The 21253-nt window shown below is 37.9% G+C and overlaps 1 protein-coding gene across 1 annotated transcript in view; it reads right to left on the reverse strand.

Annotated features, from left to right (window-relative positions):
- The window catches only part of GABRG3 (gamma-aminobutyric acid (GABA) A receptor, gamma 3), a 332100-nt gene that overhangs the window by 297270 nt on the left and 13577 nt on the right, over positions 1 to 21253 (reverse strand). The window contains exon 3 of the mRNA XM_004693064.2: positions 4632 to 4699. Coding sequence (XP_004693121.1) covers positions 4632 to 4699 — 68 coding nt within the window. The remainder of the gene's footprint in view (positions 1 to 4631; positions 4700 to 21253) is intronic.

A 21253-nucleotide genomic window follows, 5' to 3' on the forward strand; every position in this document is an offset into this window, starting at 1 on the left:
AGGTGGGGAGGAGGTTACTTTGTTATATTTGTGCAAACTTTTTTGTGTAAGGGCTCTCCCAGGAAGACCTAATCTCCTTATCTCTTTTTAATGGGGAAGGCAGAACTTAAATCTGTGTATCTTTCTCCACTGAGCCTTCTACTGGTGAACTCCCTAGCTGATCTTCCCTCTACTAGTTTCCAACACCCCCAAAATACTCCTATTTTAGCTAAACGACTGAAGGCAGCATCTGAAGCTGTGCTAAGGAGTTACCTAGCCATGCTGGGTCTTTCCCAATCACACAGGCGTGGCTGTTATTATTATTTTTACTTTTCTCTTATTGATCTATTTGACATTTGATTACTTGTCTAGAACACAGAGGAGTAAAGGATGATTTCCCTTGGACCCTGAGATTACTGAGGGAGTAAACCTTAAAAGTCTCACTGCATACACACAACTGGTAGCCATATAAGGTGATGGCTGTGTTAACTAACTTTATAGTGATGATCAGTTCTCACTGTATACCTCTATCATTCCTCCCATGGTATACCATAAACTTAAGATAATGTTCTCTGTCAATTTTGTCTCTAAAACTGGGAGAAAATTATAATTGTTCTGGTAAAGTCTACTTGATAATCTTATAAAGGCAAATCCATTCTAACAGTAGATTCATCTTGAGTCTTCTCATCTCAACTTCCAGATCAGAGCTGCCGCTCTCCAGCTGCGTTTACCTATTGACTACAGAAACTCCATGGGGGGGGGAGGGCAGGTAGAGGCATTGCTCTGGGATCCCCATCTTTATGAGATTCACCTTACTCATCACAAATAAGTGGAAGAGGGCAAAATCTTCTCCACTGTGATCTAGTAAAGATCAATGAGCTGAGGTCAATAGCATCGAACAGATAGCAAAGCAAGAGTGGTCTTTATTCTTTTTCTAAAAGGTGGCTTCCAGTGAACATGCTCAGAAATAACATTAAAAGCCCACCTCCATGAAGTTTCCAAGCTCCTGAAACAAATCACCACTGTTTCTATGAGGGACCCTGCACACTGAGGTGTGTTGCAATGATAAGGACAGAGGATGTGATAAAAACTGTGTAATACTAAGTCTCCTCCACTCACCGAAACCATGTCTAATCTCCCCGATTGCTAGAAAAAGCATAAACAAGACAACAAAAATCAGTTTAGCAGCTGAAATGCAACATCATTTTTATTCATCAGGGAGAATGTCTGAGACTGAATCTTCTGTATCAATATAAGCAGAAAAATGGGAAAAATAGTTTTACATGAACATTTAGAAGTAAAGCCAGCATTTATCAAGTTTTAGTTCTATGGTCAAAAGACCAAAACAAATTTGCATCCTTAAATCCTGTACAAGTCTCTAGATTGTGTCTTTTGTTTATAATAAATTCTTTAATCTGACTGCTTTTATTTTTTCATATTCTTTTTATTAATACTGCCGACAAGCCCCAATTCCCACTGATGTAGTCATTTCTCTACTTTAAATTGCTGGCAGTTTTCATGAAGTCCAGTTGAAGCACTTTTCATTCTTCTGAAACTGTGGAGTGACATTTCATAGACAGGAAAAATAGTTTCTAGGATATATTCAATGGTGTGAGAAGAAGCTCTTTATCATTTTGACTTCCAAGCAAAGTGTCTGGAGGGCAGATGTTAGAAACACTCATCCTTCAAGAAGCAGTTCAGCATAGAGGATATTCAGGGCAGGAAAGCTAACCCATACATGGTAACAGTGGGCACTTATCTCCATACATGTCCAGACCCAGAGGGGCGACAGCGGCAAGAGCAAGCCCAAATTGGAACCCAGGGTGATCATGACGTGACTGTGAAGATTTCCTCCACTGTAACAACTGCACCTCTCTAGTGGAGATGTTCATAATGGGGCATTGTGATTGACCATGTACATGGTAAATCTTTCTACCTTCCTCTCAATTTTTCTGTGCACTAAAACTGCCCTGAAAAAGTTGTCCTTTAAAAAAATCTAAATTGAAAACAAAGAAACGACTAGCAAGCTCCCACCTCTGAAACCTTCAAGACTTACCTGGATGCTGTTGGACATTCCCTCTTCTGGCTATTAAGAATGTTCAAGATAATCAGGGGAACTGCTTTTAAGGAGGGGTTAACCAGAAAAGTATTCTAGTCCAATCCTCATTGTTAAAAATTGAACACCAACAATTTAATTGTCTCTGCCGCGGGACTTATCTGGTGATGGAGGTCTTCTAATACTCGGGCCCTTACCCCTCAATGGAGGGTCAGAGTTAGCAACTTTATTTGTTTATATCTTTTGTTGAATTAACATTACATTATACTGTGCATTTCAGGTGTGCATCATTACAAATCCACATCTGTGTGGATCCCATTAAGCTCATTCCTACAAATGCATTCTATTCTTCACCATACAGAGGACTCCTTTTACCCAAATTACCCATCTGGTGATCACAAACTGGACTAAAAAAAAAAAAGTAAAGAGATTTTTTTGTTTATTTTAATTAGTTCATTTGTTTGTTTGGGTTCTCTACATATTACCTATGAGTAGAATCTACTTGTTTGACTTTCTCCATCTGATTTACTTGATTAAGCATAATCCCTGTAGGTTCACACGTGGTGCTGCAAATGGCAGGATTTCATCATTTTTATAGGTGAGTAGTATCCCATTGTGTATATTAGATCTATCTCATGCAGTTTACCTCTTTGGAAAAAAGGAGAAAGGAGATCTGGTAGACATCTTGTGGGATCTCAATAACAAATTTTGTGTAATATGACCTGGACCTATCCCGGAGGGTATGAGTTTTCATGCTTCCCAGACATCAGAATCTGATTAGGATGGCTCACTCTTCAGCGAGACTTCAAGCCTCAGCTCTGAGCAGGGCTGGGCTTGCTCCCAGAGCACATCATATCAGCTCTCACCCCCCACAGGTCACGCTGTTGCCCTGCCTTGGCCACGCCTGCCTGTGAGTCAAGTATCACATGGAACTTGCCGTAGAAAAAAACCTCATGAGAAAATCTATCCCAGAGGTTGCGGCCATTAACAGTCCTTGTCACCTCCTGCGAGACTTGTTACTTACTCAGCTTCCTCCTTTGCAATTTAGGATTTCCAGGCAGAAATTCCCATCAATTCCAAAGCAGAGCTTAACTCCACAAAATAGGTCTCAAAGTTATTGGAGTTCATGAAAATCCCCAGATAAACACATGTCAAGTGCAACAAGCACCTGGTCCCAAAATAAATTTGTTACTATATATCTACAGAGCCACTTCTCTTTTGGTGTGAGACATAAATTAGTGTTAGACAGAAAGGTGTGGAATCAAGTGTTATGCAACGGAGAGGGAGAAAAATGAAACTCCAGAATAAGAAACAAATACACCACAGCCAGCAAGTGAGTATTCGCTATATGCCACAGACTTTTAGTCATTTGCAGGAGAAGGAAATACTGCATTTACCATATATATTTTATGATCCACATCTCATAGGTGGCATAAAATGAATTCTCTGTAATCCATTTCACCTCTTTTCCAGTGCGCTATCTTTGGCTTATGAGGGAATTTTTTCAAGTGTGTTACCCATAAAAATAAATTCACCCTTACATGGAACCTTTATACCACAGAGGAAAAAATGAACGCTTTATAAATATGGCAATGAAAAGAAACAATTGTGCTACTGATGGGGGCGGGGAGACGTTATTTCCATTAGCACCATACTGCAATGACAGGAAGGCATCAAAATCAACATTTTGGCAATCTTCACCCTCAGCATCACACATCCCCCAAATTCAGAAGCTAATGTGTAGTGGGGAGCACAAAGAAAGCCCTGGGGATTGGGCCTCCTGGCACCATCACAGGGTCTAAAAAGCAAGTTCCGGTCCAGGTCAACTACCTGCCCCACTTAGGGAGACAACTGGCAACTGCCACAACTGATGGCACATGTCACATCAAGGCACCCCTCCAACATGCCAACACTAGCCTAATAAGCATGTGCCCACACACACACACACACACACACACACACACACACACACACACACCAGGGAAAGCCTCCTCTCACCATGCAAACAATTATTTCTAGAAATATTCCACCTTAGAAATACAACTTTTTCATCCCATACTTTCTCCTATTAAAAATAAAAAGCAAAAATAAATAATAACAATAAAATAAAATAGTGAAAAGCAGCTTATTTACTCTCAGTGTTCAATCTGAAGCCAGAAGCACAATCTGGGTAATTTTACATCCTTTCTCAAGAGACACAATAAGGCAGATCTCTTGGAGATCGATAAAAGGTACAAAAAGTCAAAAAGTTGTCATTTACATTCTCCCTCAGGGTTCCAATGTAGCCAACAACTGCATAATTGCAAATCATCTCATTGGAACTCTACATGCAGTAAATCTTAATATGTCTGTGCAGATGGGGTGTTAAAAACTTTTAATCATTAGAGCAATGTCTCACTGCGAGTGTCATACTCTAATTCTTGATTTCTATGCAATGTTCAACACTTAAACTACCAATAAATGCTGCAGATTTAAGATGTCAATTATGAGTCTTAAACCTGCATGATAAATCTCAAGCAGAAGCCCACAAGGAGAATGCAAACAAGAACTGATCTACGTAAAGGCTGTCAGGTCAGAAAAGAAAATGGTTTCTTACCATGTTTATTGATGACACAGGACCAATGCTGTTAACGTAGATGTCGACATCAATTACAGTTGGTTTTACTGTGGAGAAAAATACATGTATGTTAATATGCTGCTGGAGAGACAAAAGAAAGCATTATTCAACGCTGAATGACTCACATACTAACACCTCAAAGATTTATTGAAAAGAGTTAGATTTTTCTTTGGGATTTGCCTTGTAGCATTAGTCCAAACCCTGCCTGTTTACCCTTTTAAAATTTTTAAAGAATGAGAGAATCTTACTTGGATTTAATAAATTCCGGGAAAATAGCATATTATATATTGCAAGTTGCCAGTGACAGATGACTACAAAGATGCACTACAACATAAGTTAACCTGATTATATGGCAAATATAAAAAGATAAAAGAGAACAGACTGCATAAGTAATTTTTTTTTTTTTAAGATTTATCCATTTGTGCATACAGAACTGGGGTACAGGCCAGAGGCTCAGGGGCGGCGAGAGTCTTCACCAGAGACAGAGTGGGGAGCAGAACAGGCAGATCGACGAAGTACACTGCTGAGGGGAGCAGCGGGCGGGTCAGGAGAGGTCTGCCGCGCCATGTGGTCACCTCCGGGGCAGGCGGGAATCGAACTCATGCGAAGCGGCTTTAGATTCTCAGTGCTGTGCTTTAACCCGCTGCGCCACCAGGGAGGGCCATAAGTAATTTAATGTCAAAGTTTTGCTATAAAGATCAACCTAATCGATGAGTAATATCAGACTCACGTTGCTTACCCCGTGGCTACCAAGCTATTGTTCTGAAGCAATGCAACTCAGAACAAAGATTTTGAAAGTATACAAACCAAAGAGAATGATAAATATTGCTTGTTGCTGCTATTGTGACTTCAGGACACAGATATTTGCCACAGACTTAAAACTCCTATACCTTCCTAAAATATGACATTTTAGTAAATCAAAGAATTGTGGTTTCAACTATGAGGGCATACAGTTGACACAAACAGAAATTGTAATTTCTAACATTGCACTTCAGTGGTTAAACTGGACTCAAGGAGCCTGAAAGAAAGCCAGTTCTCTTTCAATGTCGGCAACAGAACCAAGAGGGACTGGTAATCAGATTGGTAAGAAGGTCAGCCACTGAGCCTTGGGCAAATGTCCTTTGAAAGGAGGCGGCCCTCTGTACTCAGCACCTGCAGGCGAGAAAGGCTAGGACAGCACCAACTTAGAGTAACTCTGCCCAGGAGGAATGTGCACAAGACTTTGTAACTGGTGGATATGAAATGGATTGTTTCCATGGGAACAAGAGTGTATGTATCTGTAATTATTTCAGTAGCTTCCTTCAGTTTTGTTAAATAGCTAATCACTCATAAATGGACTTTCACACTGTATTTTTGGAATGATTTGTGGTACTTCTGAGCTCCCTGTCCCTTGTGATTAAGAACCCAGCAGTCTGTAACCTGTGGTATGTTCTCCCAGCCCTACAAGAAAAATGAAAACAATGATTATACACTTTAGCCAACTCCCCTAACATCTGTCAGCAAAATCAAGTCATGTGAGCCTCAAAGAGCTAGCTACTGGTATTTGGGAATACACCCCAAGACAATTCTATGTATGTACTGGGCATAGAATACTCACATGTCATCAAAAGTATGTTTTTTATTTTACATTAGGCTTTGAACTGACCACTTTGAAGAGCTAAGTACATCTTTCTTCACCATAATTGGATTCAACAAATACCCTGTCTCCAAATGCTACATAATCTTTGGTGATGTCACACAAAAGCCCGTGAACGACAGTCAGTTGAGAGCCTACTTTTAGCAAGAAATTATTTTTCTGGTCGCTTCAAGAAGTTTCTTAGACTTCAGAGCTACAGAGCTTTTCATCTCATCAAATAAAAAGAACTTGTAGATATAAAGCTTTAAAACTTGCAGTGGGAAGTGTCAAATGAGTATTAAGATGCAACAGTGTGACAAGGTGTATAGAAATAAAAGTCTGGAATGCACACACTTCCATGTGTATGCATGTACACAAGAGCTGGAGAAATTTTCCATTTTAAGTCAGTGTTATTTTCAGCAAAATCATGCTAAAGTAAAAGGAGCTTTCAGGAAATCAACTCTAATAATGCTACCCAGAAAAGAGATTGCCCACAGGCAGGTCAAGGTTTATCATTCAAAGACCTGAAGCCCACCGCTAATATTATAATCAGTGGAGAAAAACTGGAACAAGACAGGATGCCATTCAGAATGGTACTTCAAGTCTTCACTGGAACATTCAGACTTGACAAAGGAATAAGAAGCATCCAAACTAGAAAGAAAGAAGTAGAGCTGTCTTTATTTGCTGATGATATCATCTTATGTAGAAAAAATCCTGAAGAGTCAACCAAATGAGCTGTTGGAACTAAGCAACAACTTCAATGAAGTTGCAGGTTATAAAACCAACACATAGTAATCTCTTTACAATAGTGATAAGACATCTGAAAAAGAAAATTAGGGGGAAACACTATCCTGTTCACAATGACATCAAAAAAGCAATAAAAATGAATAAATTTAAACAAGGAAGTCAAAGGTCTGTACATAATCTATAATAAAAACAGTTTTAAAAAAGATGTAGTTTTTCCCGCGGGGATTACAATCGAGATGGAAAAAAAATGTACAAAATGATGTAAAAATAAACTTTTGTAATAAAAAAATTAATAAAAATAAAAAAATTTTAAAAAGATGTAGTTTTTATTATTTTTTTGTTTTTATTTTAAAAAATTCAGTTTTTAGAAAAGCATGTAGTTTTTACTGAACATGCTCATGGAACATCCTTAATACTCCCAGCTAGGCCTGGCCACTGGGGAGCTGGGTCTGTGTGAGTCACCTTCATCCCTTCCTACAGTACCTGGCACAGTTCTTGGCATGCAGGATGTAGCAATGAGTAGCACCTAGCTGTGCTTCCTGAAAACTGTGGTTTTAAAGCATTATGTTTACTTGTATTTAACAAGTTAAATATTCACACAAGATTGCAAATGTCAACAAGAAAGAGTAACTTTTAAATGTTCCCCACAAGGACCTCCTTGGTGACACAGGGGTTAAAACACAGTATCTCGATGCTATCCTCAGCCACAACAGCATGCGTTTGATTCCCAATCAAGGAGCTGACCTACATGGCACAGCGGACCTCTTCTGACCTACCCATTGCTCCCCTCAGCAGTGTATTTCAGTATATCTGCTTGTTCTGCTCCCCATTCTGTATCTTTTGAATCCTCACTCCTCCCCACACCTCTGGCTTACACCCCAATTCTTGTATGCATAAATAAATAAATCTTCAAAAATAAAAATAAATGTTCCCCAAAAGCTGATAATAGCTACAAGCTAAACCAATAGTTAGGTGGACAAAGAACTGATAAAAAATCATCCAACACTAGGATCCTCCTGAAAATAGTACCTGTTACATAAGAAATCATACCAACTCCTGGAAGAAGAGAAAGTTGACAGTGACATTGGGAGAGTGAATGAAATGATTTACATTAATTCATAAACAGGGAAGAAATAGATGATACCAGAAATAGAACAGATGGGGTATTGGAAGAGTTGGACTTTGGCACCAGTAAGTGTTGGCAGGAAGGAAACTAGGGTGTAGGAGGGTCCAGGCCTCAGAGTTGGCTAGGGCAGGCAACCCTCATAGCCCCCATCAGCAGCAGAAGGAATGAGGGATGGAGAAACTAAGGGACAGGGAGCAGACGTGCTAAACAGGAAGCGTAGGGGAGCACACTGCTGCTGGCCAGTTCTATGATCTTCAAGTTTCTGCCCCTTGGTGCCCCAGGAACCCTACATGTCAGTGGTATTGACAACAGAACTAACTCAGGAAGGGCTGTCAGGCTGCTGTGAAGTCAAAAGTTCAGTATCATCAGCACAATTATAGCTATGGATGTTTTGGCCCCGGCAATTAGCTACAGAAAAGAACGACAAAATTTGGATTTACTGACTTTCAGAAAATATGTCTAAAAGTCATACTGGTTACTTAAACATGTTTTCTTTTTCGTGAAAATTTCAATGCAATGATAGGAATAGTTATATATCAGCAAATTAATAGGGGGAAAAGGAGCAAATAACACCGACTCTTTTACCTGTGAGGGCTAAAGAAGGATGTTCCAATCACCAGAAGCCCCCTTTCTAGTCTGCCCTGCCTTTGGGGAAAGAGAGTGGGGGCTCTGCTGTCAAATCCCTGAAGCCTAGAGCCTCTTTCCTTTACCTTGACCTGAACAAAGAGTCACAGTGGGCAGGATGATGCTCTGGGTTTGCCACTGCTCCACTCCACTGCCAACTTGCCTTTAAGTACCGCCTCTCCCACTTCTGCTCACTTAATATTTATTAAATGGCACTATAATAAGAACATTTCATTTACTCAGTGTGTTATACCATTTCTATCGCCATTTTATAGATAGGAAGTTAAAATGTAAGCGAGGTCATTTACCCAGGATTCTGCAGCCTCCCGCAGAACAAAATACTCAGGGTAGATGACACTAACAGAAATTCTAGGGAATTACTTCAGTAGGAGTTCAGTATCATCATCATCATCATCAACATCATATCATCATACCATTATCATCACCAGAGCAAGTAATAAGCCCAGACATTTATTAATATGCAAGTATCCTTCCTCTGGGTTTAGGTAAAGCCGTCCATACTATGTTGTGGAGATGTGTCATCAAATGTTTTTCTCTAACTTGGAGTATGCTAGGTGACAGGGGGTAGAGAGAAGGAATTGAGTGATCAGCTCATAAATTTGTTTGATTCTTGATTAATCTAACAGTTTTGCCAGGACCTCAGGTCCATGTTGGGGCATTCAGTGTTGGGACCCTGAGATGATAAATCCTATTTCAGCTCAGTTTGGATTTCTATCTGGCTAAGTAACTTGGTTCAGACATTTGATCACAGGCTCTCTAACTAATCACTGCACTAATCTCAGGACTATGGCTGTCAATCACAAAACCTTCATTTCTTTCTCAATCATCCTTTTAGTATGTGATCTCCAGAGTTTACAAAGATCAAGATTACTTATCAAAGGTTCACTGTGGATCCCACCTGTAAGTGAGACAGAGGTAAACAGTGAGAGTCTGCATTTTATATCCATCTATACAAAAATTTACTACTAAAGCAGACAGCTTGAGAACTCAAATTCTCAAAGGCAGAAAAGAGCAGTGGAGTTAAAGTCTAGAGCCAAAAATCCTTCAGAGTCCTGACAGGGAGGAGCTCAAAACTCACACTTCAATTTCTGTATCTTGAAAGAATGTGGTGGTAAGAACATAGGAGAATAGAGGAAGACCTCTTTGAAGTCTCATAATCTTTACATCTCTGACTCTGAAATAGCCATATGACCTTATGAAAGTAATTTAAATTTCTTGCAGTTCATTTTTTCCATCTGTAAATTGAATGTTTGAAGTAAGTTTTCTTTCCAACCATGAATTCTATTAGCTATAATAGGAAAGATAAATTTTAAAAACTCCCATCATGATTGTTCCTTCTCTTTCTACTGTCTGGCTGGGAATATCAGGCTGCATTCACCCACATAACTGTCATTCCATAGCAGATTTGAAAAACTAACTGCATTAAATCTTTAAACAACTAAGGGATTGAAAATGGTATGCACAGCCTAGTATTTGACAGATATCATTAAAATTCAAAACTGGAAGAATAGGATGCCCAGACCTCCATCCCCTTTGGAGTGATCAACTTAACAACAATACATGGATCAACTTAATTGTCTTTGTAAAAAGTCCAAAAGTCACTTAGGAGTTCCTTTACTCCAGGCAAGTTGGAAGTGAACATCGTGGAAGCCCTATGGGAAAATTCATGGCATGCATTCCACAGAGACCCTATCCCAGAACAGCATGATTTCCCAACAAGAGAAAACTCCCATCTTCTGGACTTCTCTCTGGGCTGGGAAAGAGAAGAGATCATGCACCGAATAACCTGACTTTTGGGGAATTGTTTGAGGCATTGGGTTTTGTCTTGCCTGAATCCAACTTGCAGGAAGGCAGCATCAGGTTGTAAGCTAATGAGAGTAAAAGTCTTCATTATGGTTTGGTCTAACAGCAAAGTCTGCAGTGCCACAGACAAGACATCTGAGGGGAGCTCCTGCAGGTTAGATTGCAACAGCACCAAAGAAGGCTCAGTACAGTAGACAGAACCAGGGGGAGCTCCTGAGTAGAGACCAGCAAACCTCTTTGATGAGACTACAAACGCAAGCCCCAAAGGATTCTTTCTCAAAAAAGACTTCAGAGATTGCAAGAAAATAGGTGAAAGTCCTCCTTGCACAAAATTAGACATCAAAGACTGGGAGAAGTAGCTAATTTTTTCAAATGCCTAAGTCTCATAGAAGATAATAAGACATAAAAGACACATGAGCCAACCAAAGGAACAAATTAAATCTCTAGAAGCTGACCCTAAAGAAACATGTGTTTGATTCACTAGACAACTCAAAATAACCATATGATGCACAATGAATTAAGGGAGAACACAGAAAACTAAACAAAATCTGGAAAATGATGTTTGAACAAAACAAGCTTTCATAACAGAGACAGAAAGTATGGGGTGAAAAGCAAATGCTGGGAGCTGAAGAATACAATAACTATATTGAAAAATTCACTGGAGGGACTCAACACTATATTACCAGCTGGAAGAAATAACCAATGAAATCTAAGACAGAATATTCAAAATGATAAAGATATTTCATACAAATTCATGAAAAGCAAACATTGACAGAGTTAAAGGGAAAACAGCAACATAAATAGCAGGGCATTTCCATACCTCACTTTCAGTGATAGACAGAATAACCTGTCACAGTATCAGTAAAGAGTGTGAGAACATGAAGACACTGAGAGTAATTGCATCTAATAGATGCATAGAAAATGCTACACACAACAGGTTACTCATTCTTCTTAAATTCCAAGGAACATTCTTCAAGATAGATTGCATATATGATCACAAAACAAGTCTTCAACAAATAAGATTAAAGGGCCCTCCCCTCCCTGGTGGCACAATGGGTTAAAGTGCAGCACTATGAAGCTATCCAATGCCACTGCAGCAAGTTCAATTTCCGACCTGGGAGGTGACCCACATGGCACAGCAGACCTCTCCTGACCCTCCCCTCAGAAGTATATTTCAGTGGATCTGCCTGTTCTGCTCCCTACTCTGTCTCTGGTGAATCCTCTCACCCCCTGAACCTCTGGCCATACCCCAGTTCACTACAGTAAAATGAAATTAGAAATCAACATGAGAAGGAAAACTGGAGCATCCATAAACAGGTAAAAATTAAACAGCCCACAATTAAACAAAGGGTAAGAGAAAGAAATCAAATGAAAGTTCTATGTATAGAAACTTAGTAGATGCAGTGAACTTTATAACAGTGAAAACTTCCATTAAAAAGAAGAAAAACCTTAAATCAATAACCCAATTTTCCATCTTGAGGAACTAGAAAATAAAAGAACCAACTCAACCAAAAGTTACAGGAAGAAAGGAAATAATAATGATTTTAGCAGAGATAAATATACAAATGAAAGACTATGAAAATACCAACAAGACCAATCTCATTCTTCAAAAAGATAACAAAAGTGATAAATCTTTACCTAAGAGAAAAATCAAATGTTATAAAAGGGAGGACATTATAACTGTTGTTATGAATAAAAAAAAGATTATAAAAGACTAGTGTAAATAGTAAGTTGAACTAGTGGAATTCAACAAATAGGATAACTTAGAAAAGTAGATAAATTCATAAAAACATACAACCTGCCAAGACTGAATCATGAAGAAGTAAAAAATCTCAGCAGATCTGAAACCCTAAGTAGAGATTGACTCAGTAATAAAAAAAGAACTGTCACAGAAAAGTCCAGAGCCAGATGGTGTCCCTAGTGATTTCTACCAACATTTAAAGCAGAATTAACAACATTCCTCCCAAACACTTCCAAAAAACTGAAGAGGAGAGAACACTTGCAAATTAATTCTATGAAGCCAGCATTACTCTGATACTAAAGTCAGACTAAGATACTACAGGAAAAGTACAGGCCAAAATCCTTTATGAATACTGATGCAAAAATCCTCAACAAACAGCAAGCAGAATTTAAAAGCAAACTTAAAGGATTATATACCATGACCAAGTGGGATTTATTCCTGAAATGCTTCAGGAAAGAATACCTTAACATGAAAGTCAATTAGAACACATTAACATTAACAAAATAGGAAAAAATACATGATTATTTCAGTGGACCCAAAGAAAGCATTTGACAAAATTCAACACCCTTTTGTGATAAAAATAGTAAATGAAGAACCACAGGGACTACTTCAACATGATAAAGACCATACATGAAAAGTTCACAGCTTACAAGGAAAAGAAAGATAAGACATCCAAATTGGTAAGGCAGAAGAAAAATTATGCTTATAGAAATATATGAAAAATAAAGGCTCCATACACACAAAGTCAGACACTCTGTGTCTACATATACACAGTGGAGATGTCAGACGCTAATTTCAGTCAATCGAAATTTGTTATCACTCTACCATGACAAAACAAGGTACTAGAGGAAAACAAAAAACACTCAGATGCACTACCTTTGAGACTCCTCCAGTGAAGGGAAGGAAATACGTGTGTATGTCTAAGTAGAAAATAATGTTGAAACTAATATGTTCTGGGCCCTCCCTGGTGGCAAAACAGGCTAAAGTGCAGCATTATGAAGCTCTCACAGCCACTGTAGCGTGACTTTGATCTCTGGCCAGGGAGGTGGCACAGCAGACCTCTCCTGACCCGCTCGCTGCTCCCCTCAGCAGTGTACTTAGTCAAACTGCCTGTTTTGCCCCCAACTCTGTCTCTGGTGAATCCTCTCACCCCCCACACCTCTGGCCTGCACCCCAGTTCTGTATGAATAAATACATCTTTAAAAATGAAAGAAAGTAATATGTTTTATAAAGAATACATGTGGAGCTTACAGTGGTTTGCAGAGAAAACTCATTGGACAAAGCGACCTTCTGAAATGAAGCTATTCCAAAAGAAAACAGAAAATGCAGGGTGTCAGACAGCAGGAGCAGCTCTTGCTAAGTAGGCAGCACTACATATACACTTACACACACAGGCTCTGCAGAGAGCGCCCTGTCTTTGATTTTACTAGTATTTATCAGGCATGAAAGAAGAAAGGGAAAAATGTCTAGAAAGAAAAGTTGCTTATTATAAAAATGATTGTAAAGTTTATTGGCGGAGTAAGAAGTTTGAATTTCATGTTGGATAATTTTAATAAGGAAGGGGTCTGTGTCACAACTAACTTGTTCAGATTGTTCTGGCAACAGTGAAGGCTGTAAGAATGAGATGGACAATTGATGAATTAGTGGGCACCTATTTGAAAAGTTCCTATATATGTTAGGTCAGAGTCTGGCAGGATAGCCCACACCTCAGATAGCCAGAAGTAAATGACAAATGTAAAACAAAGAAGAAAAGTGGACTAAACCAAAGTGATTGACTTCGGAAAATATATATTAAAACATGAGAATAGAGGTTGAGGCCACAAAAGTCTCTGTTAGCAAATTAAAGATGACAGTATACAAAGAAAACAGAATGAAAGGTAACTGGTGGAAGAGCTGAGTCGGTGAGTGGCAGGCGGAAAAAGAAATGGCTGAAAGGGAAAGTAGAAGGTGTTTCTCTGAAGCAAAGGGCGATGTCGGTCGCTGTAAGAAAGGTGTCAAGGTCTACACAATGAAGAAAAAGAACATTTTTGAAAGGGCTAAGAGAATTGGAGAACTGAAAAGAGTAGATGATGTGATCAGAATTTAAAATAAGAGTAAGTATGCCAATGTTTAAACATCTCTGAGTTGTGTCAAGGACCACATTTTGGGGTATGGCAAACAAAGCTTAAACCCTCTAAAATGGAGTAGGTCCTGGATCTGTGGTGGTAAGTTTGGGACACAGGAGTGTTGTTTTAAAGAGGGGAACAAAGATGAGAAATGGGAGGACAATAAATGGGCCAAAGTGAATATGAAGTGGAAGATCATTGAGGGTGAGAAGGCAGAAAATGATGCAGAAATGACTGAAGAGCATAGACTTTGCCGAACCTAATTTAAACTGTTATTTCCCCAAATCTAAACTGATGTTTACCTAATTTTTTTTTTTAATTTAGGGATGTCTGGGCATAGTATTTTGACCATAGTGAAGGTCCTTCAATTTTTCTAGGGAAAGTTAATATCGTTCTAGACTCTTTAGTTAGTGCCTAATCCTGACTGATAAATGTAGGACCCTCTTTATTCTTGTGATCTGGACATTTCCACAATGCAGAATCTTGAGGGAAACACGTTAACAGAGAGAGAACATTGTTCTGGGGTAGGTATGTGAGGGGGGTAGGTTGGTTCTTGGTTGTAACACAGGAGTCTAGGTGTGAAGCATATCAGTTTAATTATGTTAACAAATGGCCTGAGAGGGCAAACCATCCAGACTAACATATCAGACTAAGTAAACAACATCAGGGGACCTTTTCACCTGTTAACTTCTTAATCTTTTAGAATTAGGAGATCAGAGACTATATCACTCCTACCCTATGAATGCTTCACTTCCTTGGAGAAATGGTCAGCGTGGTGCTGGATCTTCCCTGAGATCACTGTACATTGCTGGCTCCATCCTGGTTGCAGTTCTAACCTACCCCCAACTTTATGATGATGCTGTCTTTGTCTTGGACTGTCTCGAGTCTTGTAAGAACAACGCGAGTATGTACTTACTGAGCACCTATAACCTAACTGCGTTCTTGGCGGTAAGTGTACTAAGTAAACTCCTGGGTCAACTGCTATGGGAGGTTAAAGACCTTTATCAACATCCTTCCCAATATCCTCAAATCACTTCTTTTTCTGGCTAACGCTTGCTTCTGTTTGCTAGTTTGTCTCTCTACTGATGGAGTATAGATATGCATGTATGTTTGAATTTACTAGAAACTTAACAGTTTTCCAAGCCTCACAGATCACCTGACAAAATTTAAGGTCGTTAGTAGGATTTTCTCATTTGCATGCCCAGTTTGGTAAGGGGAAATCAGGACAAAACTGAGAAGGAAAGAGAAGAATGCAAGAGTCTCCAAGAAAAGAGCCCCTGTATCACACTAATGGGTTATTATCAGTACTCTACCTCTATACTTGTGCGGTGCTTTCTGTCAAATTCAAAGAGCCCCAAACAGCCCACTGTGCAGTTGAAGAACTTCTGCAGCTGTGATCAAAGTGCATGACCAAGGCAGAGCTGAAGAGGAGGGTGAAAGTGCTCAGAGAATGATTTCCCTTTCTGTTTCCCTATCCCTTTTGACACCTCTGGGAATATTTCTCATATAGTGTGGCCATAGTTGTACTAAAACAGGCAAGCAAGGTGCTGTGGATAAAGCCCAGGGGAACCTAACACCTTACCAGCTCAGCTTCCTCCAACAACGAGCCAGAAGCATCAACTCCCAGCCCCTCAAAGCAAGCAAGTGATTGCTCTGCTGCTGTCACTTATTGCATTAATTTTATCTCCTTTCCTTTCCTTCCAACTTAAAAATGATGTGTGCCTCTTTGCAAGAGGTTGGCAGGAAGAGTGAGGAGGAATTGTTTAAAAATAAACTGTCAGCATCTTAAGTTTAGGCAAGTAATTTGAGAATATAAAGAAACTGAACTAGTAGTTTTATGTATGGAGGTCACACATACCTGCCAGCACCTATCAAAGCAGAATCCCAGACCACTGAACCCCAAGTTCTATTCTCCAACAAATAGCTGCAAGATTATCACTCAAGTTTCCTATCTCATCTATATTTAGAAGAAAGCTTGTTTGCCATAGTTTTGGAATCAAAATTATGAGCTTGTGCACATTCTTGAGTGATAAGAAATATCACATGAAGTACAAACTACATATTCAAAATGTGAGACTGTTAAAGAGTTAGTCACTGCTTTTTAGCCATTTGGGTTTATGGTTAATCTTCTTGAATAGCAGTATACACAAACATTAGGACAATGTCCAAATATAGTTAAGTAGCCTAAACTTACATATTTTCAACCCTGATTCTATGTGTAATATTTTTCTTATATTTCAAAAGACCATACCTAAAATATTACCTGAATTGCTTTTAAACAGTGTACCCTACTAACATTGAGGTCAATTTCAACTGTCAATGTCATATGTTACAGTAGCTATGGTACATTTAATAATAATATATTACTTTCAAGGAAGATCATATGGAAAGTGGATACCTGAAGAAAATGTATCAAGATTTTTGTCTTGAATGAAACATGTCTAGATAAAGCCCAAAGTACTTGTCCAGTTAAGAATCAGTAATAATTTAGAAACCAAATAAGCTTCTAACCTTTTGCCATTTTTTTCTTAGTAAATACTGCCAAAGCTTTGACCTATAAATAGAAAAATGCTGTTAAGTTATAAAGATGTTCACTCACTTCTATGACCTGATGGAAAAAGTAGATAGCAAGGCATGATTTCTGCAAAGTTTGTGTCCTTCAGACAGGTAGTTCTGCTTCTACAAATACAAGCTGGAGGAAAGCTATCATGGTAGAATGGAAATGAACAAAAAGCTGGGGAACAACTGGATAGAGTCTACTTGATTGAGGTTAGCCTTGTGACTGACTTTGACTAATGAAGTATCATAGCAATGATGCTATCTGACTCATGGACGTGACCATTAAAAAGCCAATCACAACTTGTAAATAAGCCCAACTAGCCATCTTGAAGAAGAGAAATGATGTTGCTAATATAAAGAAAAGAAACATAGGGGAAGGAGGTTCAGGTATTTGGTCACTCCAGTTAGGTCATGAGGAGTCCAGAGAGCTCAAAGAGCCCACAGCCACAGGGAACCCTCCACTTGTGCCCATTCTAGCTGATTTCTGCATATATATAGCCAATCCACACTATTAGGTTTAAGTGGCTAACAAAGAAGCATACAAAGCCCCTTGCTATTCATAATTTAGGAAGTAACTCCTCAAATCAAGTACTAGGAGAAACTCAAGTCCATGTGAGCCTGCTGGGAAGAAACAGGCTTGCAACGTTAAAATCAGAAACATAGACAATTCTACTTCCACCAAAGATGGGCCAATAGGAGCTGGAGTTACACTGTCACTTGAAAGAGTCAAAACAAAAAATAAAAAATAGTTTTCGTGACACTAACCATAAAGCAATGAAGGACAGTGATGTCTGACACTAGAAACAAGTAGAGCTAGCTACAATTGTTCCAGAACACTGCCTTGAATTTCCAAGCTATGGCTTAGAGTGAGACATCCAGCTAGAGCCCAGTGGATTGAGTTGATGAGATCAAGCTGAGAGTAAGGAGAACAATGCAATTAGGAGTCATAGCAAGCAATTCAGAAGGGAAAGCTACAGAGAGGTAATCAGGGACATCTACATAGGTCTTTGTTTATAGAATTTAGCAGAGCAAGTGTGTAAGTGTGTGTGTGTGAGAGAGAGCGAGCAAGCAAGACTGGTCAAAACCAATGTGGGGAACAATTTCCTGTGTTCCCATATCTTGGGGAAGAGTATTTATTCTAAAAAACTAGAATAGAAAATTCCAAATTCTCAGGGCTTTTGGCATAATATTCAGGAAAATCTCAAAGATCTGCCAGAGAAATTCTCTATATTTGCCAAATAATTGAAAAAAGCAATATTTAAAGGATTAAATAGTTTCTAAGTAACTTATCTACATGCCAGAATGATACTCAAGAATATTTATAGAAATATAAAAATATCCAGCAGTCAACAAGGTAAAGTCACAACATCTTAAATATCAACAAAATTAGCAGACATGCAAAGAAGTTGGAAAATGTAATCCATTATAAAAATAATCAATCAACAGAAATTGACATAGACTGACACAAACATTAGAATAAGCAGCGTGAATAATAATAATACATTATTGACTCTATTATACATATTAAAAAAAAGGAATTTAAAAAAAAAATAGAGACCTGAGGATATAAATGAGACCTAAATAAAACTGATGGAAAATCAGATTATGCTATTTGAGATGGAAAAAAAAAAAAGAAAGGTTAATGGTAGATTGCACATAGTAGTAAAAAACAATAGTGAACTTGAAGATAGAGCAATAGAAGCTATCTAAAATAATGATATATAAAAGAAAAAGTTTCAATAGAAAAGGCATGAGTTATCTGTAGAACAGCCTAAAATATGCATAATTAGAATCTCTTGAAAGGAGGAAAATACAAGTAAAAAATATATCCTTGTGCATCAAAAAATACATCCTTGAATAATATTTCATTGCAAAAATTTAATAGAAAGCACCATAAGTTCAAGCAAACTAAAAAATGAGAAAGATGTTTCAAGGTAACTCATAATTAAACTGCTCAGTCACCTGATAAAAGGAAAAATACATAATTCATAAGGGAGGAAACACAACAATGAAAGGAAAAAAAGACAAATAGGACAGTAAATTCCCATGAGAACCAATGCAAAAGAGAAGACAGTGGTGAACAATGTTTAGATATTGACAAGGAAAATTAAACAAAAAAGAAAATCAAGTAAAAAAGACTTTAACCCATCCTATGTGAGCAAATATGTGTGTGTGTATGTATATGTGTTTAACATATACATACATATATATATACATACATATATATATTATGTGTTTAACATAATATATATATGTGTTATATGTGTGTTTAAACCTAAAAATAAAGGTAGGAGAGAGAGATTGGACTTTCAGAATGAGGAGCTTAATAGAAATCCTTCCAAATAAAATAGCTACTTAACTGGAGGAAATTATTAAGAACAAATTCATATCAAGTGACTAGAGTTGATAGCACCTTATTGTATAACTGGACCTTGCTAAGGGAGTAGAACTTAAATGTTTTCATCAAAACTTATATACTTATGGATGTGTTAATTAGAGGAGAGGAGTCATATCAGAATGTATGTACATAACAAATTATCATGTTGTACACTTTAGCTAGTTTACATCTTCAGCTATTCCCCCAATAAGCTACCAAAAAATACTTTGAAAATCTCTGATGGAAAAACATTATCACACACAAAACAAATAATCATGGTCTCATGTTAAAAGAAAAATTAGAAGAAGTTCTTTTAGTAGTAAGAATGATAAGAAATATAATCTACACAAAGGAATCATCCAGTAGATTTACACAAAAGTATGAACTACCTTTAGCTAATTGGTCTGATTCACTGAGCACTCCACAACAGCAGAACACAAAGGAAAGAAAAACACCAGAAATGGGAATGATATGTGCAAATAAATGTAATTTATTTAAACAAAAATGACAACAATGCCTTATGGAATTCATAACATATGTTTAAGAAAATGAATGACCACAAAAGCATGAAATTTAGGAGAGAGGAGACTGAAATATACTATTGCAGTATTTTTATACTACATGTGATGTGATATAACATCCACTGGAAGTAGATTTTCCCAAGTTAAATATAAATACTATAAATCTTTAACTGAACCACTAAAGTAACAAAATAAGGAGACAAAGGAAAAGGGAATCATAAAAGGGGGAGGGATAACAAAAAGAATTATAGAATCCCACTAAAATTTAAGATTATAGACTTAAATTTGACATCATTGATCATTACATTAAATATAAAAGGTCTAGAAATACCAAATAAAACCCAGAGATTGTTAGACTTAATTTTTGAAAAGCAAACCCATTTACACAGTGCCTACAAAAACATGTTTTAGACAAATACAGGTTTAAAGTGAAATATGGAGGAAACCAATACTATACTAACACTGATCAAAAGCAAGTTAGGGTATCTATTTTAATATCAGACGAAGACTTCATAGCAAGAATACTGCCAGGACATTTATTTTACAATGATAAAAGGATCAACTGATGTCGAAGACAAAAGATCTTAACTTTTGTTGCTCCTAATGACAGTGCACCAAATTCATAATTCAAACACTGATGGAACTATAAAGAGAAATAGACAGATCGCATGTATTGCCAGAGTTCCAAAATCCCACTCATCTATTGCTGGAAATCATTTTCAAAACCATCCAGTAGATTTATACAAAAGTATGAACTACCTTTAGCTAACTGGTCTGATTCACTGAGCACTCCACAACAGCAGAATACATAGTGCCTCTATGCCAATGTAGAACTTATCCTGGGCTGTAAAATATGTGTGAATATATCTGAAAGGACTTAACTCATAAAAAGAATGTTATTGGATCACAGTGGAGCAAAAGTAGAAGTCAATAACAGGAAAATATCTAGATAACTTCAAATATTTGGAAAACATGTTATCTATGGTACACCTAAATTAATATCACTCAGGAATCAAGGAAGAAATAAAAAATCAAATTAGTATATTTTAACTGAAGAAAACTAAGATCAAACCCCTTGAAGGCTGTGGGAAATCAATATGATAATACTTAGGGAAAGTGTAAAGCACAAAACACTAAAATTAGAAAAGGTTTCAGATCAAAGACCTTATATTTCATCTAAAGAAAATATTTAAAAAGCAAATTAAGGGGCTCCTGGTGGTGCAAAGGGTTAAGCTATGAAGCTATTGGCAGCTACTACAGCAGGAGTTGGATCCCCCACCAGGAAGCTGAAGGACACAGGGCAGCAGCGGACCTCCCCTGTTTCCTCCACTGCTCCCCTCAGTAGTGTACTACAGGTGACCT

The sequence above is a fragment of the Condylura cristata genome, unplaced genomic scaffold (genome assembly GCF_000260355.1).
Source record: "Condylura cristata isolate star-nosed mole 26May11 unplaced genomic scaffold, ConCri1.0 scaffold00035, whole genome shotgun sequence".
Lineage (NCBI taxonomy): Eukaryota > Metazoa > Chordata > Mammalia > Eulipotyphla > Talpidae > Condylura > Condylura cristata.